The sequence below is a fragment of the Gigantopelta aegis genome, chromosome 2, assembly GCF_016097555.1.
Source record: "Gigantopelta aegis isolate Gae_Host chromosome 2, Gae_host_genome, whole genome shotgun sequence".
In the NCBI taxonomy this organism is placed as follows: Eukaryota; Metazoa; Mollusca; class Gastropoda; order Neomphalida; family Peltospiridae; genus Gigantopelta; species Gigantopelta aegis.
In genome coordinates this window covers 44,615,185-44,641,991 of record NC_054700.1, presented here as the reverse complement: position 1 = coordinate 44,641,991, position 26,807 = coordinate 44,615,185, and the positions used below count along the sequence as shown (strand labels likewise).

Here is a 26,807-nt window from a genome sequence, read left to right as displayed (position 1 = left end):
ATATGACATTTGGTGCCTAATTACCGAACGAAAACTATGCGCATTAAAATATAGTTTATACGTTTTTACATATTTCTTACAGTATAATATAAAAATTCGATTAACGTTTGATATTTATAATAAAGCTGAAATATTGTCTATACGTGTAGCCTAAAAACGTACTTGATATGTTCCAATTTTTACGGTCATAAAATTAACATCCCCTCCCTGACAAGCGCAGTGATCGCCATATTGGAAATATCTATAAATACCATAGTAATTTCCATTCCCTAAAATAGCACAAGTTGTAGATTTTACTGAGCAACATTTTACTGGACACTAAAAATAGAAATCGCCTGGATATTTTTGCACATCTCGTGGTATTGTTTTGGTAAGAATTATAAACTGTATATGGGAAATCACTTGTGTAAAGATGTTGGGGTTCGAAGGGGAAAATGGCTTCGTTTTGTAAAGCAAAACTTTCAAGTGAATCCAGGGCACGTAGTTGTGAACATGGGAAGACCCGAAACTTGTGACTCGTCTTTACCCAAACGAAGACAGTATTATTAAACACCCGGTTAATTGGTCCTCTTTGATTGATAAATTTCATATTTTAGTTTATATTTGTGATAATGATAGCCTATAGGGTCTATTGATTATTAATTTGTATGGACTTAAATGATCAGATTGGTGTAGGCCTAATCTAAACTTCCTTATTTGGTAGGGCCTCCATGTGTGAGAAAAGGGATTCCACTTTAAGTATAATACAAGACAGTGATTAGTGCATTTATGTTTTAAGGCTTTGTGTTGTAGTGTATTATAGTTGACTCATTGCTTACAAGTTACAGTTACAGTTACAAATTGTAATACAATGCTGCAGCAATAATAACATGACACCTTTTTTTTCTTTCTTTTAGTTAAAAAGAGAAAACAAAACCTTAGTCTAACAGTATTTAATATTGTATTACCGAAAAGCAATTGATGGTACCGTAGTACTGAATTAGTCAACAGTTTTATAAATTAAAGTTTATTAATGTTATTATTTTTCATTTAGATGGCTAATCATAACCTTCTGAATAAACATATGTAAAGTAAATCTGATTAATCTTAATTTTAAAATATAGCAACTAGTCATTTACACTTTGTCATCCAAATGAAAATGAATATCTATGCTTTGACAGCAAAAAATGGATTGATAGTAAGCACTGTTACAATTCCACATCGGCCTATCATTCTCCGCATGTAAACACAGCTAGACATCGATGATAAATATTGGTTATGGAGAGCTGAAACTATTCAGATTTTAGATAATTGTTTGTTTTTCACATGTCAGGATGTTAGACACTATGTAACGTATGTTTCATACAATTTACAGTATATATATTGCAGGTCTCGAACCTAAGAATTTAACACCCACAGCAATTAAATAAAACAAATTGCCGTCTGAAAGGGCCCACCGACAGCAATTTTGAGTATGATGACGGCAATTTTTTTTAACTGGCTTTTGCAGCAATTAAACTTGACTGAAAGGTTATTTTTCTGTATATACACATAGTCCAGTTTCTTCAATTTATGTCAATAAACTTCAATAAACAAGAATTTATTATAAATGGAATCATGGACTACTAGCATACGCTAACATGAAACGGAATCTGGTGTTTCTCAGACAAGTTGCCCAAGTTCTCGGTGAATATGACATGAAAATTGTTCTATGGTTGACATTAAGTTGTATACAGTGTTCTCGCTGGGTAAAAATTAAAGGAGGATGGAAATGTGTCCCACCCCACCACACCATTTAAAAAAACCCCAAAACACAAAAAACACAAAAAAAAAAAAACCCACTGAAAAGCAAAAAAAAAACCCCACTGAAAAGCAAAAAAACAAATAAGCAGAAAAAAAGTCACGTTTGGTTACCGTATATCGTTGTATGTTGGTTGATTTTGTGGAAAAACCTATCCCTTATTTTGTCCCTAGGTATCTCGTACTGAAAGTTTGGTACAATGTACAAGCTCCCTTATTTTTTGTGTACTGTTAAAATGTAGTTCAGTTAAAACAGTGTCAGTTTGACGTTCACGGGTATTCGTTTTGCTAAATTGATCAAAGTTTTAATATTATTATTTTAATAAAGATTTTAAGATATTTAAAAAATAATAAAGACTTTTTTAAGTGATCCCCTACTTCTGGGATAACATTTTTCTGTTATTTTTATTTCTATCTTCATCGAGTGAATCGATCGCATTGGTATTGCCTGCTTATAAAAAGTAGTTTCGTTTTTGTAAAGGCGGTGTATATATTATTTGGCACCCAAGATAAATGATTTTAATAATGAACACTACTACTTCCGTTTTTATAAGCGGTGATACCCCCCCCCCCCAAAAAATTAAAAAAAAATTAAATGTTTCAAATATTTTATAAGGAATTGCTGAATAAACAAAATTATTGGCAATAAGTAAAAATCATCCGTTAAAGAACAATTAAATCTGCAAGTGAGGTTAAAATATCAGACACGAGTTAGTGGACACAAAAGACAGAATGACTGTTCTAATCACATGGCAAATTTGGTGCCAAATAGTTGTTTTTTCAGTCGGAGATTGTCGAAATGATAAAAATAAAATATTTTCATTGCTAAAATAAAATATAACTGTTATTCAGGGCATAAAATTTGGCACGGACAATTCTGTCGTTCGTCTGTCGGTTATGCAAAACCAATATCAACATAAATGACGGCTTGTTTGTGCAAAAGCTGTAATCGCTCGTCAGGAAATAAAAAAAACCCCGGGTGTTAGCTAATATTATATAATCAATGTTTTGGAAAACTGCATGCAGTGGAAAATCCCTGACCTAGATGTATGTCATAATGTGCTTGATTGTAATGTTCTAACCAGCTTTCCCTCCGTTGTTCAATGAGTCCAGATATTTTCTTCATGACTACCGTCACTTTCGTTGTAAAACGCTACCTACGTTGACACGCCACTGACATATTTACAATTTGCTGACATTTGCACGCGTCATGATATTCAGTGTTTGAAGCACGTCACAGAACATTAATGAGTAGTTTCTTAGAATATTATATTATATACCAATGCAATTTAATGACACTGATGAAAACAAAATATGTTTTAAAAATAAAAATAGACGTGTGTCATCATCAGCAGTGCTGGAGCAAAACCTCAAATTCGGGCAAAAATTGTAGAGATATTCGGGCAAAATGTGCTAACCTGATACCTTTTTACCATATTTCCATCATTCTACCATCAAAATTAGTTGTAATCCATGTAAAAATGCGTAGTGATTCGTTTGCAACCCTATATAGCTGTTTGGTAGTAATACTAATATGTATAAATGAATAAAACCAGCCTCCCCCCTTCACAAACGGGAGTCCGTACGGCGATGGGTGTCATGGAAATCTATCTCACCGCTACTCCAAGCCAATTGGAATAAGTCAGCTGATTATGGATTTTTCGTGAAGTTCGACACTTGTAGCTTCTACCAGACTGATTCGAGTATTAATAACAAATACGATGATATTCTAGCGACTATACCTGGTGTCGGACAAAATGACCGCTATTAACTGTGCAGCTACCGTTAGATTGATTAGTTTAAAATCCATTTTGCCTGTCACAAGAGCATTTAGTATTATTAACATGCACCACGGTGTGCAAGATCTCGTGACAATCGTGTTCTCATTACTATGAATAGCATTTTACAGAATTCTTAATTTCCAACGAATCGAAACTAGCTTAATTTTTATTTTTGCCTGGCAGCTTTCAAGTTGGTCTTTGCATACAAAAGTGTATTTTCATAATTTAGAGAAAAGCTACAAAAATCACTCATCTTAAGTTCTCGTTTGATTATCGTTGCCCATTAACCTTTTCATTTTTATCTAACTATTGAAGAAAATCGTTTGTGTAAACACTAAACCCACACACACGACGTATTGGTTGTCTGAAAATTTCAAATTTTATGCCCTGGTTATTGTGTGTATCCAACATATAATTGGATACTGGTATGGGGCACAACAGAGGCTATTAAAAAATAGTGTTAAATTACGTTACGGTAACTGCCGTAAGCTACTGCAGTTTTTCCTCACTTGCACTTTCGTATGTGAACACAACACAGCTTGTTTCCTTTGATGTCCAGTGTGCAGACTGATCGATGTTTTTCAGTGTGAAAAAAAGTGTGCATTTTTAAATAGTGGAGCTGAGTGCTGTAAATTATAACAGGATGCTGAAAAATAAAGAGGTGTGCAAAAAACCCAAATGGGGCTGCCAAATGTGAAACGGGGCAGCATAACACGAAAGCGAGGAGGCAAAATACAGTGAGAACGTACATTATACAACAACACAGGTACGCGCATGACTAAATATAGTTCAATTGCATGGTACTAACTAAACGCCCATTAACTCCAACCAGGACCCAAATGCCCGTGTTAAATACTGGCAGGTAATGTTCATACACGTTTGTACATTTTGCTGTCGGTGAGGAGCTTTACCTTTCTTGAGTTCCTAAGGGCCTGTTGTATAGCGTATTGACGAAACCATACACCAGATGTAAAACTGTTAAGACAAACCCATGAACTGCAATCCCTAACATTTTAAAAAATGTTTATAACATTAAATTAAATACTGCTACTGCGACAAGGATGGTTGTATTTTGTAAAATAATAACTAAAGATTACAGTAAAATGAAAAAAGAAGTAATTTGTGTTCAAAAGTTAAAATTTTATCGATAACTAATAAACATTGAATAAACATCACATGATTTAGGGGTAACAATCAACTTTTTTTCATAATTTTTATGGACTCAAACATTGACATATTTATTTTAGTTCATCTAAAGCCAGAAACATCTTAAAATATAACAAGGTAAAATCGGGTAAACTTGTACCACTGGTCTGATGGTGATGTCCATTCTATCGATAGTGGAAGTGTGACCAAACATTTTGAGCTGTTGTGGAATCGTAAAAGTGGTAAGGTACAATATTACATGTACATGTATTTGAAAACCATTCATTGATAATGTTATTGAAGGCTGACATGATACTGGCCAACTTAAAAGGAAGAACCAGGCAAGTCTTTTGGACTGGTATATGTATATTCAACGATATATAATACAAATTATTGTAAAACAAGTATATTGGTATATTTAATTAATAAAACGGTAAACACATGACGGCTACTATATATAACGGGCATAGCCATTTTGGGCCATCCCGCTAAACAGGCCCTCTGGTGAGCAGATAGTTATGTAATACTCGGTCCTTGGCTTTTGAAAAACCACGGTGAGTGAAAAATCGCACTCATCAAAATGCTAAGGCGAGTGAAAACTAAGCATATTAATTTATGAAGTAATTGGTATTTGCAAAAATTAACTAAATAATGTGTTTTTCTGATTTTATGTTGTTTGGTTCATTAGTGTAGTCAACAATAATGATAAGAGTAATTAATTTTGTCAAACGGTTAATTTTGTCTGCAAAAAAACTTAGGTGTGGCACCAAACCAGTTTTACCCTCTGGCAGAAACTCTGATAATGTCTCATATGTTATAACTCTAAAGAAGATTGACTAAATAATGTCATTTGGATGCTAACACCATTATTTTTTTAATATTTAAGTTGCCCAAATGGAAGATTAGTAGCATTTGGCTGACACTTTGTGTATTTGTACAAAACAGCTTTGGCTTTCATGGTGATTTATTCATTGTTGACAGAGATATAGCCCTTGAACTTAGGAGATACATTTTTTCCCCCAGATGTTTTTGTTTTTACAATGCCTTGAAATATTGAGCTGAAATTTTGTGTATAGTTTTATTAAGTACATTACATATCAAGTTTGTCTTTCATGACAATTTACACATTTTTTACAGTTAGGGCCCTTGAACTTAAGAGATACAAAATTCCGGATATTTTTTCCACAATACCTTGAGATATTGAGCTTAAATTTTGTGTATAGCTTTATCACGTACTGTTACAGATGAAGTTTGACTTTCGTGGCAATTTATCCATTTTTGACAATAATGTCCCTGGATCTTAGGAGATACACAAATTTGTTTTCCTGAGTTTTTTTGGTGCATTGCCACAAGATATCAAGATGGAATTTTGTGTATGGCTTTAACATGTTCTGTTACAGATCTAGTTTGACTTCATGGCATTTTACCCACTTTTCACAGAGTTATGGTCTTGAATGTAGGATATATGAACATTTGTTGGGCCTGGTAGGGGACATGTATTGCTCTCAGAATGTAGTGGGTTTCCTCTGTAAGACTATGTCAACATTACCAAATGTTTGACATCCAGTAGCCTATGCTTAATAAATCAATGTACTCCTGAGGTGTCGTTAAACAAAACAAACAAACTTTCATTCGAATACTTGTATGTGTTGTATTTGAATAACACACTATTGATCAAAATTTAGTTTTTGTTCCTGAAAAATATGATTTTGTGGAGAACAAAGTACTGTTCTCTGCTTTTTAAACAGGTACATTGTGGTAACCGCCGTAAGAACCGTTCTGAAGTTATTTCAATGCCTGTAAATTTATACACAAAAAAATGCCATTCCCTACCTTGTTTGTAACAACTTGATCAAATGTTTTAATTGTTAAAATTTAAAGGTATGGTTCCATACTGTCTGAAAATTTGAGGGTATGGATTTGCACCCTGTGGAAAATGCTTTGTCTGTTAAAAACAGTACTGCATTCTTTACATTTTATTAAAGAATAAAAAAGATTGAGTAAAATCATATCTGAGAATATATATTTTGCATTCACAAAAGTTACAAACTGCACTGAACATCACTTTCCTTAAATGATGCTAGGTGAGCAATCATGTGAAGTTTCCAATGAAAGTCATTAATTGTTTTTATTGCAAGTCAGTCGATTTGCAGTTCTCCTTAAACTTTCCAGGTAATTGTGGACGGGAGCAGGAGTGACTGTTTGGATATTTAGTTTCTTTTATTTCTCGACTGCTTAAATCAGTTCTGCCAGAGATGAATATGCACATTTTTTCCATCCTCTTTAGTGTGAACACTGTCAGCGTATACTGACTGTGCCACACATTTTGGTTGAATGTAATCATCTGAAGCTGACAAGAATCAATATATATTTGGCAACAGAAATAATTTGGATTCATATAAGTTTTTAAAACATTTTGATTTGTATACAAAATTTTAAAATATACTTACCTTGATTTTTGCTTTCTACAAAACTTTAAAACCTCGATATTTGTATTGTATGTTATTGTACATTTCCCCACAGCTCTTTACACTGTTTTACATAATTATACAATTTATATTTTAAATGGAACTAATCATATTGATGTACTTACCTTGTTTGACACCCAATAGCTGACTGTTATTTTTGTGCTGGTGTGTCATTAAACATCTATTCATTCATGGTTCAGAGTAATTAACACTGTTGAGACCACTTGTGTCACCATGCCCATTATTTCAAACAATGGAACATTTTGTTCGGTGTTGCGTTTCACTACACACGTTTCAGAGATTGCTACACAATTTTAAAACATTAAACAGTAGCTGCTATCAATTTTCAGTTGAGTACAAATATCGCTAATCAAGATTTTGAAAACAAAAAATTCCCTGGATTTAACGTTTGTGTGATTGTAGAGCCATCTGACTAGGTTGAAAACTCTACAAGTTGGGTTTGTGAATCTTGTAGCTAGCCAGAGGGGCATAATTTAGCCCAGTAGTAAAGTGCCCTCCTGATGTGCAGTGGGTCTGTGATTGATCCCTGTCGGTGGACCCATTGGGCTATTTCCAGATCCAGCAAGTGCATCACAACTGGTATATCAAAGGCCGAGGTATGTGCTATCCTGTCTGTGGGATGGTGCATATAAAAGATACCTTGCTACGAATAGAAAAAGGGACGGGATGTAGCCCAGTGGTAAAGTGCTCACTTGATGCATGGTCGGTTCAGGATTGATCCCCGTCTGTGGCCCCCATTGGGCTATTTCTCATTCCAACCAGTACTCCACAACTGGTGTAACAAAGGCTGTGTTATGTACTATCCTGTCTGTAGGATGGTGCATATAAAAGATCCCTTGCTGCTAATTGAAAAGAGTAGCCCATTAAGTGGTGACAGTGATTTCCTCTTTTTATATCTGTGTGGTCCTTAACCATATGTCTGATGCCATATAACCGTAAATAGAATGTGTTGAGTGCATGGTTAAATAAAACATTTCATTCCTTCCTAATAGAAAAATATAGCAGGTTTCATCTCTAAGACTGTATGTCAAAATTACCAAACATTTGACATCCAGTGACCAATGATTAATTAATCAATGTGGAGTCGTTAAACCAAATAAACTTTTTCAGTAGTAACCAATTCACTTATTTCCAAATTTCAACTGGAAGGCAAAATAGGTTGTCGATCAGAATGGATCGTACTAAACACCAGGTGAATGGAATCATACTTAACATCAACATTTTTGGTCAATAAATTTCAGCAGTGCATTTTGATGGACCCATTTAATTCACCCAAGAAGAAATCTTGCAAAATGTTAATGCAATCTTCATTTTTAGACTACCATCTCATTATCTAAAAGCTCATCATTATCTACACTTTCATCTCATCTACATTGCCATCTCATTATCTAAACTGCCATCTTCATTATCTAAACTGCCATCTCATTATCTTGATGGCCATCTCATTATCTTGATGGCCATTTCATTATCTTGATGGCCATCTTCATTATCTAGACTTACATCTTATTATTTATACATAATCTTCATCATCTAGACTTACATCTTCACTTACATCTTATTATTTATACATAATCTTCATCATCTAGACTTACATCTTCATCATCTAGACTTACATCTTCATTATCTAGACATACATCTCATCATCTAGACTTGCATCTTCAGCATCTAGACTTACATCTTCATCATCTATATTTACATCTTTATCATCTAGACTTACATCTCTTTATCTGGAGTTACATCTCATTATCTAGACTTACATCTTCATCATCTAGACTTACATCTTCATCATCTAGAGTTACATCTTCATCATCTAGACATATCTCATTATCTAGACTTAATCTCTTTATTTAGACATACATCCTCATCATCTAGACTTACATCTTCATTATCTAGATTTACATCTCATTATCTAGACTTACATCTTCATTATCTAGACTTACATCTTCATTATCTAGACTTACATCTATTATCTAGACTTACATCTTCATTATTTAGACATGCATCTTCATTATCTACATTGCAATTATCATCTACACTGGCATCTCATCATCTACACGGCCAGCTCATTATTTATAGTCCTTTCCACAGAGAACATCTTTTTTCTTACTATGGAATTTACTATAAGTTATTATTTCTAAGCCAATTGTTTTATAAATTGCACACAAAAATAATAATTATTTTTTTTATTTCCAAAACACTTTTACTGTTCTTCTTACATAAAACCAAACTGAAATTATTCACAAAAAAACACATTTTTGTAAGAGGATGGGGGATGGACTATAGACTACAATCTCATTGTCTATACTGCCATCTTCATCATCTACACAGCCATCTCATTATCTACATTGCCAACTTCATTTTTACACTAGTTACCATCTTCATTATCTACACTGACATATCATTATCTAGACTACCATCTCATCATCTACACAGCCATCTCATTATCTACACTGCCATCTTCATCATCTACACAGCCATGTTCATTTTTTTTTAACTGCCATCTTATTATCTAAATGCTCATCTTTATTATCTACATTGATGGAATGCAGCCAAGTGATTGATTAATAAATCAGTGTGCTCTAGTGGTGTTGTTAAACAAAACAAACATTTTAACATTATTATCTACACTGTCATATCTTTATCTACATTGCCATATCATTATGTAATCTCTACCCTACAGTCTTATCTATGTATACAGTTATCTCATTATCTGTGAATACTGGATTCTCATTTTCTATGTATCTCATTATCGTATCATATACACTACCATTTCCGCTACCATCATATTCAATAGGGCCTCCACAAAATATTGGACTAGAGTACTTGAGAGTCCAAACTCGACCCGGACCCAAGTACTTGACATTTACTAGATTATAATGAGATTAACAAATAAAGTAAACTAGTATTATACATCTTAATTCCAGCGCCGAACATGGATGCCAAATCATGCCATTGTATTGCATTCCATACATTCGACTAGTTTTCTTCCATTCATGTGTCATAGTCCTATAAACCAGAGGCAAGTATGTGGCAAAATGACATAAATATATAATTAAATGAGAGTGCTCTTTCTTGCATGGATACTTGAGTCCTGTGAATGGACTAGAGTCTTGCTAGATTCGGCCCATGCCCGAGTACTCGAGTATGTGTGGAGACCCTAATATTCAGAGAAACTAACCATGTTTATAGTACTGCATTTTACTACATCACAGTACATGTAAAACTGCATTGTACACATGTACCTAAAAATCTACACTGACTGTAAAAATAATTTTCATGTTAAACACCATTGTATGTGCATATCTATTATCTACAGTTAGACCACTCTACACGAGTATACTGATCAATGTGCTCTAGTGGTATCATTAAACAAAACCAACTTTAACTACACGGGTATGCACACAGCAAACATACAGTCATCAGGTTGCCTTTGAAGTGTTCTGGGCTGCGGTTGATAAAAATAGAAATGAAATCAGCACATGACCTGAATCAATGAAAGCAAATGACAACAAACTGCATGCTCAGGCAAGTCCTTCAACGGTGATGTCAACACTATTTTTAGAACAGCTGTTGGTGGGGATTCCCTTTACATTTACTGCTACAGGAGTCTCAATACCTTAGGACCACTGTTCCTTTTTGGATTACCGCCTTGGATACTTTTAATGTCTGGGTCTGTAGTTTGTTAATTTTTGATCATGTGATTGACTTGTCTTGACATTAATGTTTTATTGTTAAATGTTGTGTTTACAATGCTAGTGGTACATATGCACATTGGCATATTACATCAGCAAAGCTTGTTTGTTGTGTACATACAGTTTCTGTATGTTTACATACTACTATGTTGAGATTTCTTATTGTTATAATAATTTTTACAGTAATACATTACATATATAATACTTTTATATATGTATAATTATTTCAATTTGTTTTTTTTAATTTTTAAAACTTTTTTCTTATTATGATTTGCACTAATTGAAGTATATTTTACCACTGGTACATTGTATATATGCATTTATATATATTAAAAAAAGTACTGTTTGTTTGTAAACTTGTGGATTTCAAAAGATCGATTCCTGTCGGTGGGCCCATTTGGATATTTCTCGCTCTATCCAGTGCTCCACAACTTGTGTAACAAAGGCTGTGGTATGTATTGTCCTGTCTGGGATGGTGCATATAAAAGATCCCTTGCTGCTAATCGAAAAGAGTGGCCCATGAAGTGGCGACAGCTGGTTTTCTCTCTCAATTTTTTGTGGTCCTTACCTTAACCATATGTCCGATGCCATATAACCGTAAATAAAATGTGTTGAGTGCGTCATTAAAAAACCCCATTTCCTTCCTGTAAGTGCGCCATTAAAAAGTATATAATGATATGAGTTACAATCAGTTTTTTTCTGCATGATGACATCACCATGTTTATGCTTTGTATAACTGGCCAGTGCACCACAAGTGGTATATCAAATACCATGGTATGTGTTATCCTGTCTGTGTCAACCATGTCAACCATTTGGTATTTTTGACATATATATATATATACACCGATATATAGTCCTAGAGAGGAAACCCGCTATATTTTTCCATCAGTAGCAAGGGATTTTTTATATCCACAATCCCACAGACAGGATAGCAAATACCACAACCTTTGATATACTAGTCTTGATGTAGGGCCTACTGGCTGGAACGAGAAATAGCCAAATAGGCCACTAACAGGGATCGATCCTAGATCGACTGCACATCAGGCGAGTGCTTTACCAATTGGCTATGTCACACCCCTAAATTATTAAATATACAGTCATGCATTCATCATGGTTCTGGTACTGTTGAAAAAACCCCCCAAATCAATGTATATTTTTTTTTTTATAAATTACCAAAGTAAATTAAGTACATAGTTTTATGTACATATATAGCACCAAAAATTCTTTTTTGCAGAGGAAACACATTTACGTTTGAAAAAATGGGTCGCAAGAAAATCCAGATCACGAGAATTAACGATGAAAGGAACCGGCAGGTATGTTCAGTTTAATGTTCAAGCAGTTTGGTTTTAAAATATGGAAGTATCTTAAATACTAATAAAACATACAAACACAATTAGTTATGATCATTGTGTGTGTCTTTATGTCTCCATTTTTAATACATTGTATCTAAGAATCCTCACTTCTGTTGGTGTTAACGTTGCAAACACAGCTTTACTACAAAATGTTTTTTGTAAATAATTTCAGTTTTGTTTGACATAAGAAAAAAAGTAGGAGTGTTTTGATAAAAAAAAACCCCAATTTTTTTTTGTGTGTAATTTAGAAAACAATCTGCTCAGAAATCAATAACTTGTAGTAAATTCTAAAGTATGAAAAAAGCTGTTCCCTGTGGGATGGACTATAGATCAGAGATTACAGTTAACAGAAAGTGTAAAATGGTGCATTATAAGAAAGAAAATGACTGCTATTATGTATATTAAATGATTAATTATTAAAAATGTCCTTAAAGACATTGTGGTAAAGCACTATTTTAATGTCACCTGGTTGTTTAGGTATCTGGTACATTTTGTCTCACATTGTTGCAGGTGACGTTCACGAAGCGGAAGTTTGGCCTGATGAAGAAGGCGTACGAGCTGAGTGTTTTGTGCGACTGTGAGATCGCGCTCATCATCTTCACAAGCAACAACAAGCTCTACCAGTACGCCAGCTCTGACATGGACAAGGTTCTCCTCAAATACACTGAGTACAACGACACTGTCGTCAGTCAGACAAATAAGGACATCCTCGAGGTATGTACATGGTTAGACAAACAAAGACATCCTCGAGGTATGTACATGGTTAGACAAACAAAGACATCCTCGAGGTACGTACATGGTTAGACAAACAATGGTTAGACAAACAAAGACATCCTCGAGGTACATACATGGTTAGACAAACAAATACTTCCTCGAGGTATGTACATGGTTAAACAAGCAATGGTTACACAAACAAGGACATCTTCAAGGTACATACATGGTTAGACAAACAATGGTTAGACAAACAAAGACATCCTCGAGGTACGTACATGGTTAGACAAGCAAAGACATACTTGAGGAACATACATGGTTAGACAAACAAAGACATCCTCGAGGTACGTACATGGTTAGACAAACAATGGTTAGACAAACAAAGACATCCTCGAGGTATGTACATGGTTAGACAAACAATGGTTAGACAAACAAAGACATCCTCGAGGTATGTACATGGTTAGACAAACAATGGTCAGACAAACAAAGACATCCTTGAGGTACGTACATGGTTAGACAAACAAAGACATCCTCGAGGTTTGTACATGGTTAGACAAACAATGGTTAGACAAACAAAGACATCCTCGAGGTATGTACATGGTTAGACAAACAATGGTTAGACAAACAAAGACATCCTCGAGGTACATACATGGTTAGACAAACAATGGTTAGACAAACAAAGACATCCTCGAGGTAAGTACATGGTTAGACAAAGAAAGACATCCTTGAGGTACATACATGGTTAGACAAACAAAGGTTAGACAAAGACATCCTCGAGGTACGTACATGGTTAGACAAAGAAAGACATCCTTGAGGTACATACATGGTTAGACAAACAAAGACATCCTCGAGGTACATACATGGTTAGACAAACAAAGACATCCTTGAGGTACATACATGGTTAGACAAAGACATCCTCGAGGTACATACATGGTTAGACAAACAAAGACATCCTCGAGGTACATACATGGTTAGACAAACAAAGACATCCTCTAGGTACGTACATGGTTAGACAAACAAAGACATCCTCGAGGTATGTACATGGTTAGACAAAGACATCCTGGAGGTACGTACATGGTTAGACAAACAATGATTAGACAAAGATATCCTCGTCGTACGTACATGGTCACCAGGGTCTAACTTCATGATATCAGTGGCCAATGGTCAGGGAGTTTATTGATGGAAAGTTTTTGGTTGAAGGGATAATTTTTGGTGAGTATTTGTTGCAAAAGTTAGTTTTTTAAAATTGCTGTAGGCAGTCTCAAGATTGCTGTAGGTGAACATTTTACAGACCGAAAAAAAGTCTGAGCCCTGTGGTCAGTCATACAAACAGGGTTTCTGCCAGAGGGTAAAATGGGTATGGTGCAATACCCAAATATTTTTGCAGAATATTTTGTTTAAGTTCACTTTTTGACAAAATTAATTACTCTTATCATTACTGTATGATTTTCTTAATGCTAAACCGTCGGTGGACCCATTGGGCTATTTCTTGTTCCAGCCAGTGTTCCACAACTGGTGTAACAAAGGCCGTGGTATGTACTATCCTGCCTGTGGGATGGTGCATATAAAAGACCCCTTGCTGCTAATCGAAAAGAGTAGCCCATGAAGTGGCGACAGCAGGTTTTCTCTCTCAATATCTGTGTCTGATGCCATATCACCGTAAATAAAATGTGTTGAGTGCATCGTTAAATAAAACATTTCCTTTAATCCTAACCCTAAACGTAACCCTTTTTTTCTGAGGGAGGACCCCCCCGCCCCCCCCCATACCCATGTTGACTGTGGTTGCATTCAATTCCATAGCTTCATACCGAAACATTTCTTTCTGGCAGAAACACTGACAAAGACTGTGAATTTGGTATGTACACAGCTCTTGCAGTTCACAAAACCATTCTAACCAAAATCAACATTTGACCACATAGTGATCTCCTCAGTGTAATAATTAGTGTTATTTTGTGTTGTAAAGGCCATTCTAGTTTGTTTTATTTTTAACAAAAAATGAGAAACTGTTTTCGATCTGTAATATATTTTGACCCTGTAATGTTTGTGTTTTACAGCTGCTGAATAAGAAGGAACAGCGGGGTAACGACAGCATGGACGGTGACGATGATGATTACAACCTGACTCCGCGCACAGAGGAGTCGTACAAGAAGATTGATGCAGAGTACGCGCGGGTCATGCAGCAGACACCGGTAAGCCAGTTCACTGAATACTGAACACACGTTCAGCCTACGACTATCAGACAACATTTTCTCGCAGCATATCCAATGGTAAAGTGCTCACTTGATGCTTGGTCGGTCTTGCACTGATCCCCGTTTATGTCCCATTGGGCTAGTTTTAGTTCCACGACTGCTATATCAAAGACTATGATATGTGCTATCCTGTCTGTGAGATGGTGCATATAAAAGATCCCTTGCTACTAATGGGAGAATGTAGCAGGTTTTCTCTCTAAGACGATGTGTCAAAATTAACAAATTTTTTATATCCAATAGCTGATGATTAATAAATTAATATGCTCTAGTGGTGTCGTTAAACTTTAACTTTAACCTATCCCATAATTACAGCAGTGGGTCAGTCACTAAATGTTTGTCAGTGTCTGATAATCGATGGTTGTTTGTCACTGCCCCCTACTTTTTTTTATGTGCTTTATATGTTTTCAATTATATACTGAACCGCAAAAGAAACGCGAGATTTTTAAATGTCATTTCTATATGGTAAATTATAACAATTTATTTCGGGGATGTAACTGTCAATATTACAAGACATGCTGGTTTATGACTGAGACCCAAATTGCAGGTACCCTTTCAACTTTCCATGAAACGACACGCCAAAACGCACCTGTCTCGAAGGCCGTGGGTGGCAGTCGCAAACAATTGTCATGAAAACCGAAATGCATGTGCATCTCGTGGAGGTTATGGGTATAAAAACCAACTTGAACCGCGTTCCTGGCATTCGTAATTTGCACGCATCAGGTATGACCCGATTGTCAGCAGCGCAGAGAGAACAAGCTATCTGCCGATTGCAAGCCGGGCAGCGTGCCCTGGTTGTTGCTAACGCTTACAATGTCCATGTCAGCACCATCCATCGTCTACAGCAGCGGTACATCAACACCAACAGCACTGCAGACAGTCACCGCAGCGGGCGCCCCCGGGTGACCACGCCCAGGCAGGACCGCTACATCAACCGGCAACACCTCCATGATCGCTTCAGAGCGGCCAGCATGACAACTCGCGCGACCATTGGCACTGGACAGCGACCCATCAGTGACGACACGGTACGACGTCGACTGGCCGCCAACAACCTGTTTTGCTGACGTCCCGCTCGAGGACCTGTCCTCACCGCCCGCCACCGTCAGACACGACTACAGTGGGCTACACAGCACCAACATTGGCGGCATCAACAATGGAGGTTGATAGTCTTCTCTGACGAGAGCCAGTACTGCGTTTCCAACTTGGATGGCAGAGTGAGGGTGTGGCGTAGGAGGGGTGAACGCTACAGAGACGCATGTGTCCTGGAGAGAGACCCGTGGGGTGGCCAAAGCATCATGGTTTGGGGTGCTATAGGCCTGAATCAGAGAATTGGGCCCCATTTGTTCCAAAATGTTGGTGCAGGCAGAGGGAATGGCATCACAGCGCAGTGCTACGTTGACCAGATTCTAACACCTCACATAGTGCCCTTCTTCACGCGTCACCATAACCACGTGTTCCAGCAGGATAATGCTCGCCCCCACACGGCCAGGATCACCATGGACTACCTGCGTCAGCACTACATCAGAACCATGCCGTGGCCGGCTCTCAGCCCTGATTTGAACCCGATTGAACACCTGTGGGATGAAATCCAGAGACGGCTTAACCAGGTGGTCCCACGGCCGACAACTCGTGTGCAACTGGAGGCAGCTTTCCTGAGGGTGTGGGCACAGGTGCCAATGGCTTTTGTGAACCGCCTCGTGCACTCCATGTACCGACGGTGTATGGCCGTTTTGAACACCCAGGGAGGACATACACGGTATTGAACATGTCACGCCCTACAATCTCGATGTGCTGGATCCCCCCCACTACCTGAACACAGGCAAAACGACCCAGAGACTGTGGTCAAAGTGCATCCAATAAATTGACTTTATCAGATTTTTCAAAATTTATCTTTGATATTAATAAATTGAAACATATTTTCTCAGCCACACATGTGTCGCGTTTCTTTTGCGGTTCAGTATACTTAACATTGCATTTAAACTTTTTGATTAGCAGCAGTTGCTGATCAATTGAATACCAGTTATCAATTAAGTTTTTAAAATATGTAGCTATCTCTAAAAATTACACAGCAAATCACAGTGCAATGCTGAGCAAATGTTCCCTACTATAAAAAATAACGAACACCATGGTTCTTGAATTATATTACTTTTACATTTGCTGTAAGTTGTTGAGGTTGCATCAGTCAAAATCTGTTGGCCTAATGTTAAATCTAGTTTGTCAACTGTAACAGAATTTGTTGTCTGTAGATTTATGTCAGGTTGGAATTTTTTTTCTTCAAAAAATCCAACTCCATTAAAGATAAAGTCAGAAATGAAACATGTTGCCATTCACAGCTCCAACCCACACCCAAACCCATGTTTTAATAAAATATGTATTTAGGAAATATTAATTTTAAAACTTGATGACATTTCCTAAGGGGGTGGGAAATGTTAAAACCCCATTTGAACTATAAATTTATGTGTTTTTTTATTTGATTTGCAGACTACGTTCCAAGTGACACCTTATACTCACATGCCAGTAGCAGTCCCAGTGAACTCTACACAGTTACTAACACAAGGAGTTGCCACAATTACTCCAACAGCAAGTTCTGGTGGTTCCATTTTACTTCTGCAGTCCTCGGCACAGACCCCAGTCAACTCTATTCCCAGTCCCTCAGGTTTGTCAGCTTGATGTTATGCTTTGCTTCATAGACCAGGGCTTCTAGGATATGGTACCACAGTTTTTACTGTTGGGCTAGTAAATAGTTTCTCTGACCAAGCCCAACCGGATAGTGAAAAACACTCCTCCCCCCACCCCCCCAAAAAAAAATCCAACCTCAATCCCACCATCCCAGGTAAAATGAAATCATTGTCCTTTACGAAATTCATATATTGAAACAAAATCTAATTATCATCAACATGTATCATCTCTAAAAATAATAAACCTTATGATTTACTTTTATTCAAATCTTAAGTTGAACGGACAAAAATGCTTCTTTGTAACAACTTAAAGATTTGTTACTCTCAAGTCATACATTGCAGACACTGTAAACAGTCATCTTTCAACAAATCAATATTTTGTATAACCTGGTGACCTAACATTTTGAAATACTGCTCCCCGAGTATACATGAAAAAGGTGTTGTATTTTTCGTTTAATGTAGTGTACCTGTTTTACCACAGGCTTCAAGTCAAAAAATAATTTGAAGGTATGTAATAAAAACAAAACAGACCATAATGCTCCTATTAGGCAGTTGTGGGTTTAAAATGTTTTAAAACTGAACACTACATTTTAGGCACTTTGACAAATTTTAAACCACAGTTCTCCTACTATCGTATATCTAAAAATGATAAAAAAACCCCACCCTTTTACCTTTAGACTACTGAATTAATTTTTGACAAAAACCATGTCGAGTGGGTACAAGTTTATAATTTTTACTCAGACATATTCACTTGAATGTTTTATAAATACATAAAATAAAGTTCATATTTGAATTGGTATTATTTTAGTGTATTTTTCTAATTTTTATGATATTTTAGATCAATTAATGTTGATTAAAATTAGGCAAAAATTAAAAAAAAGTCATGTTTACTTACAGGCATTTGTGGCCAGCTGTCCAGTATTTATGTCCATTATTCCCATTAACAGTGGCTTTCTGAATATTAAAAAAAACAAAAAAAAACCTATGATTCATATCCCAATTTTTGGTGATTTTCGTTGTTCATAAAACGATCAAATTTATTATGAAAATAGCTGTCACAATCAGCTATGGATCCCTGAAAATTACCGCGACGTGCCGCCATTGTTGTCAAGCGAAAATACTTGCTTTCCACTGAAAATTAAAAATCTAAAGACACAGGACTCAGCCGAGTTGTCTTCAGTTTCCTGTTAATTAATAAATGGTTTCCGGTGAGTGTCGTGTTCAAACCGGTGGGAAATATGAATGCACTGTATACAGTGTACAGTATGTCGACTGGCGTGACGTCGGGCGAGATATCTTGCCTGCAGTAGTCAGAAGGTTAAACAGTACAGGACCAGCCCTTGTGTTACTGTGTAATTGTGTAATATTGCAGGAAGTCGATTAAGTCCTGCACCAGCCACAATCCAGGCCTCACATCAACAAAGCACATCACCGGCTCCGCTGAAAGAATCGCCACAAGAACTGAGTCAGAAAAATAAACCAAACCTGAAGGTCGTCATACCCGCACGAGCGGTGCACGAAGTTGTACCAGTGTCCATCCACGCACACGTGAGTTTTTTTTAACAAACCATGTTTTGATGGGTATACAGTTTTTTTGTGTGTGTTGTTAAATAAAAATAGATATGTTTTCCCAACTTGATTATATAGTTATTAAATATAATAAATTTTGAAATATGTTTAAAAGTAATTTAATATTTTTTAAAGTATCAAAAAATATATGTATATTACTGAAATATTTAGTTGCTATAGAGTGATCTTTATCCCAAGTTTCAAAGTGATACTGACAGCATAATATATCTAATTTATTACCCATATGGGTACAAATATCTTGGTACATATCAAAGTGATACGTCCCACTAGAATGCCAAGTGGGACGTAACACTTTTGACGTCAGACGATGACGTCATTGATTGGCGTACTACAACATTACAGGAACGTCGACGAAACGAGATGAGTGATATAAATTGAGATCGATTATGGGTAATAAATAGGATATTAAACGAGCTACCATTTCATATGATGTTTATGTCCCGAGGGAAATAATAAAGCTCGTGACAATTGAACATTATTTCACTCAGGACATAAACATGATATGAAATGGAAGCTCGTTTAATATCCTATAAATACCTAATATATCTATTTAATCTAATATACCTAATATTTCTGTGTTCTTGAATTAAGTTTCAAGAGAAGGTCTCACTTTTTGATAGAAAAATTCAGATTTTAAAAAACAAAAATTTCTTTCTTATCATCTTAAAATATCTGTGGGTGAGAATGCCTAACAGATCATTTCATGGAGAGGCCTGCCATTAATGATTATTAATCCCCTACGGTCCAACCGGAGGGGACTTTGTCCTTCTGTCTGTCTGTCTTGTCAGTTCATCTTGTCCCACATTTAGTTATATAGTTTTTCAGACCTTTTTTTTTCACAAGATATTGACCTGACATTTTGTGTATACCTTTAATCATGTATTGTTACAGATCAAGTTTGACTTTTGTGGCGATTTACCTGTGTTTGACAGTGTTATGGCCCTTGAACTTGGGAGATATGAAAAATTGTTTTCCAGACTTTGTTTCGAACTGCCTCAGGATATTGAGCTGAAATTTTGTGTCTAAATTTAACATTCTGTTACTGATCAAGTTTGATTTTCATGGCGATTTGCCCATTTTTCATAGAGTTATGGCCCTTGAACTTAGGAGATAAGAAAATTTGTGGGGCCCTGTAGGGGATGAGTATTGCTTTAGCAGTACTCTCAGAATGCTTGTTTCATTTATGTTTCTCATTCATAAACCACTTCCATGTTTGTTTGTTATTAAGGTTGATGACAGTCATTCTTTGCACCCTTGTTTTGGCTTCGTACACAACAAATATAACATATCGTAACCGTAATTTCACTTGAAATCCATATTTCATAAAAAGTAAATTTTCAGTCACAAGATTTTCTTCAAACACATTCAGGTGCATTAGTAATGTTAAAAAAAACCCATTTTAATAGCAATTTTGCACTTGAAGATTTCCAGCGTTCTGAAAACGGAAAAGTCATGCACTTTGTTTATGGTTATTGTAAGGAGATGCAAAGTGACTTCATTGGAATACTGACGTCATTCAAATTTAAAATTAGCTATATTATTACAATGCTTCGCCACGTTAAAATAAAAACTGGTCTACTAACCGTGACCCCTGTCAAAATTCTATAACAAGCAGACAATGCTGTTTACAGGTCGGTATGTTTTTATTTTTCATAAGTCTGCACAAAATATTAATTTTAAGTTTTAAAAGATGAAAGAAATAAAAAGTACCTTTTGTCAAATATATCATATAAAAAAATTACCATTGGATATGTTTTATTTATTGTGTACGAAGCCAAAACAAGGGTCCAAAAAGTGACTGTCGTCGACCTTAGGTTTAACTAAATGATCAGTCTATGTTGCATATGTTGCAGGGTCAAGTCCCATCCAGAACAGTGAGCCATGCTCTTGAGACGCCAGTGGTTAGCGGTATGGTTACTCCCGCCAACACAACCAATCCATCCATACCAACATCACTGTTATCAGGTAAGTACTGGACTGGTGATGTAGAGTTTATACGATTTTCCATATGATTTAAATTTGATAAAAAATATAATTAGTCTTTTGTTGAATTTTATATATGAGAATGTGATTAATAAAAAAAAATAAAAAAAGTCATTGAAAAGGTTTTTGGTCAAATTTCTTATAATCTTATAAATCATATTATCAAATTCAATACATGGCATGTTAAACTATGCTATTTAGCAGTCAGTTTAAAGCAGATTTGGACAATGTTGAAATAAATTCTGTTTTAATTTAAAAGAATGTAGAATGCATATACTGTGTTGTCTATGAGAAAGGGCATATTAAAAGACCTTATTTCTGTTCATTAGGACCTAGGTGTAGCATTATCACAGCAGTGGTTTCTTCTCTTAATTAGACACGAAATGGTAAGTTAGTTTACAAATGTCCTGAGATTTCTTTAATTAAATATTTGTTTTGTTTCCTGTAGGAGAGTTTCAACTTAGCAGTGCAGACCTAGCTGGATTGTCTCCCCTCGTGAGCCAGTGGGTGGCAGGCCATCATCCTGGTCCGCTGACGGCAGCAATTCAGTCGTCAGGCCTCGCATTTACACCAGGGTATGTAGTATCTGTTAGTAGTGGGCTATGTTTTTCCTGGTCAGCCTCGCATGAACACCAGGGTATGTAGTATCTGTTAGCAGTGGGCTATGTTTTTCCTGGTCCACTAATGGCAGCAATTCAGTCGTCAGGCCACGCATTAACACCAGGGTATGTAGTATCTGTTGGCAGTGGACTGTTTTTAACACTGGAATACGTATTATTTTATAACACTTTTTAAAGATTATTTGTTAATATTTGTTTTTGTTTTTTTTAACACCTGAGTGTATAATATTCCATAACACTTGGGTTTGTATTATTTTTTACTACCAGACTGAGTGTATTTATTTCTAGGTGTTTTTTTTTACACATGGGTATATTTAATTTAACACCAAGGGTATGTATTAATTGTTTACACTACACATTGAATATAATATTTGTTTGTTACAACCAGTCCTCAGCGTCTGGGATACAGGCTCTCTGACCGAACATAATTTGAGGTTATGTAATAAAAACATTACTGACCATGATTAACCCCTCCTAGTGGGTTATGTGTTTGAAATGTTTTGGAATTGGACTGCATTTCATGCGCTATGACAGATTTTAACTAGCAGTTCTCTTACTATCATCTATCAAAACATTTCCTGAAGATTCCAAGATTTTAGGGTACGTAATTTTACCCTCCGTACCCTCTGGCTGAAGCGTTGGAATATCAAACGATATGGTATGTGCTGTCTTGTCTGTTAGAAAGTGCCTAAAAATGGTAATTAATAATTGTGGCAGCAGTAAGTTTCTTCATCAAGTTTCACCATATAAAAGAACCATTACTGCTAGTGACATGTAATAACGAAAGTCATGGTATGTGCTATTCTGTTTGCTAATTGAAAAGAGTAGCCCATGGAATGGTGGCAGTGAGTTTCCTGTCTCATTGTGGTCCTTAACCATATGTCCGATGCAATATAACTATAAATCAAATGTGTTAAGTGTGTTATGTTAAATAAAATCTTTCCTTTTCTTTCTTTCTTTTTATTTCTGTATTTTTTATTTTTTTTGGTAACTGCTGAGGCGTCATTACGTAATTGATAATCATTCCTCATCCCTTTTGTTGATGAACATTACGTGACATTCTTTACTTATTACAGGGGTTCGCTTTCGCTGGCTGCAACCACTCAGCACATCCAGATCCCTGTAACTACAATTAAAAATTCTGGCAGTGGCATAGTAAAGATGGAGCCGGTATCGCCCAATCACGACCACTCTATATCCCCGTCACAGCAGCGGCATCGCACGCCCCCGCCTGCACCAGACGAAGAGACGGAACCACCGGAAAAACGCGGCCGATCGTCGGTCAACGACTGACAGTAGCTGTGTGTACATAGGTTAACCGAGTGCTGTGTATTATAGTAGACATGGTTAGGAGTGGAAGGATAATGTATATTGTGGCGTGCATTCACTCGTTTCATCCATTACATTAAGTAGCGGTTCATTTCTCCATGCCTTAATGTTACGTTCCCGGAGAAACATTATTTTTTTTTTTTTTAAATTGTATACAAACTATACAAACGTTTTTTCTGTATTTGACATTTTCTTACATCTTTTAAAACAAATGTTTATATATTTATATTTGTTTGTCGCTGTCGATACCCAAACATGTTCGTCCCACAAGAATGTTTTAGACAATTTTACAATGCATCATTTCTCAGTCTAAAGACTGTTGTGCTAATATCATTTTTATTCATTTTGTGAATTGCACCATGTGCATATAAAACCATAAATCTGAAACTGAGGCACACATTGTGTGTATGATGTTACGTGGATACCCACTCTTTGTGCGTGTCATTACTTGGGCTCAAACTGTGTATGTATGATGTTATTAGACACGTATAGTGTGTTTTTGAAGTTGAATGAACTATCCCAAGTTTGCTGCCCTTGCAACATGATAATTCCAGGACTCTTTAACTTAAGAATTGTCACCCACAATAGTTTTTTTTAGTTGCCATGGGTGAAACAGCACACCAACAGCAATTTTGAGCCTGCCTATGGCAGATGTTTTTAAAAGTTACTTTTGCAGTAAATAAATAGGACTGAAAGGTTATTTTGTTGGATGTAGACATATTTCAATTGTATAAATGTCAGATACTGACAAAATATACACCATATATATTCGTTTTGCACTCGTTAAGTTTTACAGACAGTAGTAATTTTTATCCAACTGCACAAAATTGACGTCGGTGATGCAGGTGCATCTTGACAATTTATGTCTCGATGACAGCAATTGTCGTCGGTGCCGTTGTTAAGTTCGAACCCTGTAATTCCATATGTACGGATAAAATATACACAAGGAAAAAATTTGAAATTTGACCTCCTACAGATATTAGAACAACCCAGAAACACTGGATATGCAGACATTAATATTCATAAAGAATAATAATGTATTTAAAATATAATTTTAGTCGTAAGTAAGGATGAATTGTCATAAGTAAGGATGAGTTGGTCAAAACATGCTACAATGACAGCAACTTTGGTATTGTTCCATTAAACTCGACTCCGGTTTCAGCATCGGTGCCCAGTGTAAAATATGCTTTGTAAAGCTTAGCCCAAGTATGCTCATTTTTTAATACAAGATTAAAATACTGGCTCCATATTGTTGCCAGCAGCCGCATTAATCGGCCAGAAATACAGCCATTTGTTTTATCTCTTTTAAACTCCTTTTGGTGTAAGTTTATTAAGATTAACACATCAATTCGGGGCTTTACAGTTACTCCCAACATCCACTTTTCCAGTGGAATTACATGCCTCTCCATTTGTATGTGTCTCGTCTAAAATGTGCTTGTCCCACTCAAATGTTTCTGTTGAAAAGAGTCCAGGATTGAAGCAATATTTATGTGGTCTGTTGTTAGGCAGGAAAATCTATGTTCTTTTAAAACAAAAATGTCAAACATATAATGTAAAATTCATGAATAAATTATAGTTTTGTCAATATACTGATATTTTCAGTGGAAATTTACTTGCCAAAATCACTTGTCTCGTACAAGTGGATAAACCTTAACTTTGAGCTCTGGCACATCATTATTTTATATAAACAGAATTAAATTAATTCACAGTGATTAATTAAAATTTTGCGTTAAAGTTTAACTTTTAAAGTTTAACGTTTTTACATCAGTTTCTCACAAACTATAAGTCCTAGATCAGTGAAACTTGGTTTATAGTTGCACCTATGGGTGTTCATCACAGTGCATGTAAAAAGAATTAAATATTAATTAATTAATACATTTTAATTGAACTTTTGCGTTAAAAGTTTTGCATTTACATCACTTGTAATGGCTCGAATAGTTTATTTCAGAATAGAGAGAGAGCTTGCATTAACTGATGAGTTTTAATTTTTTTTTTTAAAGTTTATAAAAGACGCTCTTGTTAAAGCAACATTTTTGATAACAACATTTTGGGAGAGGGATGAAGGTAGGGAAAAACAAGCACTCTTGTTAATGTTAACAATTGTGTGTGACCCTAAGTGACCCCCAATTTTGTGTCTCATTTGTAAAATTAAATTTTAATTGAGGTTTATACCTGCCAATCGGTGAATTGAAATTATGGGAAATGGTTTCTTCATGTTTTTTTTTTTTAATTCCTAACTGTTCTGGTTTTAAATTATTTTTCTGATGACAGCTATTCTAGGTTTAATTACTGCTGCGACAAGTTTTCTAGAATGTATTTTGAACTATTTACCACCCTTGCATTCTCTTACAGAAAACTAGCTTTGACCAGATTACTATTTGTCGTTTGTATCCTTATTGTTACAGTCTCACCTTGTTGTTCACTTGTTTAAGTTTGTGTAAAGATAATTTAGTGATATATACTCAGAATTAACCATATCTTTTGTATGTCTGACCAATTTTTCTATTTTGTAATTGTACAGACAAGTGGATCTCTTTCCACAAAATATCAGTTATAAATATATACATACACACACACACACAAACACACATATATATATACAGTTGAATCCCATTGGCTCGAACCCCGTCGGTGCTTGAGAAAGTGTTCGACACATAGGACATTTCCGTAACATCAGTTAGAAAATTAAATTAGATACAAATTGTGTAATGCATGTAAGTGCACTGAAACAAAATAAACAAATATCAAATTTGTAATCTGTATTTACATGAATTTATTACTAAACAATTTGAATATTTCAACAATAAAAAATGCAGCACTGTCCACTTTCCAGAAATGTAGTCGTTTTCAAAGTAACGCTTTATGCTGAGGCCCGTTTGTGCACTAATTGTTTGATTGGTATCACGGTTCATCTAACGGTTACAGTAACACTAGATATAGTTGAAAGATCATTACCGATTATCGATAGCCGCTTAACAAACATGAAAAGTGTGGTAATGAAATGATTGCATGGCTATTGTTGTGATTCTCCAGTTCATCTATGAGTGCGTCGTTAAATAAAACATTTCTTTCTTTGTTTCTATAGTTCGTTCCACCTAAATTATTAATTCAAAGGTTGTAATAACCAACTGCACAAGCACAGCAATTGTTAGTCCTGTTTGGTGGTTTACCATTTGATATTTGATGGATTACCAGTTTGAGGGAAATATATTTATTAACACAGATGGGACTGATAATTTAGTTCGAGCGAAGGCTTATAGTCGACCCTGGACGTGTTCGACCCATCAGCAGTTTTACTGAACAAAAAGTCGGCACTTCGTTTTTGGTTCGAGCGTTGCAGTGTGTTTGACCCTTCTGAGGTCGAGCCAACGAGATTCTACTGTGTATATGTATATATATATATGTGTATAC

General features: G+C 35.8%; 1 protein-coding gene across 1 annotated transcript; it reads left to right on the top strand.

Annotated features, from left to right (window-relative positions):
- Positions 1-133: 133 nt before the first annotated feature.
- Positions 134-25,188, top strand: LOC121386161 (myocyte-specific enhancer factor 2C-like). Its single transcript, XM_041516963.1, has 9 exons — positions 134-370; positions 12,122-12,200; positions 12,750-12,953; positions 15,005-15,139; positions 17,678-17,852; positions 19,247-19,422; positions 21,318-21,429; positions 21,896-22,022; positions 23,144-25,188. Exons 2-9 carry the CDS (start codon positions 12,147-12,149, stop codon positions 23,358-23,360), a joined length of 1,200 nt encoding a protein of 399 aa, XP_041372897.1. The 5' UTR covers positions 134-370; positions 12,122-12,146; the 3' UTR covers positions 23,361-25,188.
- Positions 25,189-26,807: the final 1,619 nt, after the last annotated feature.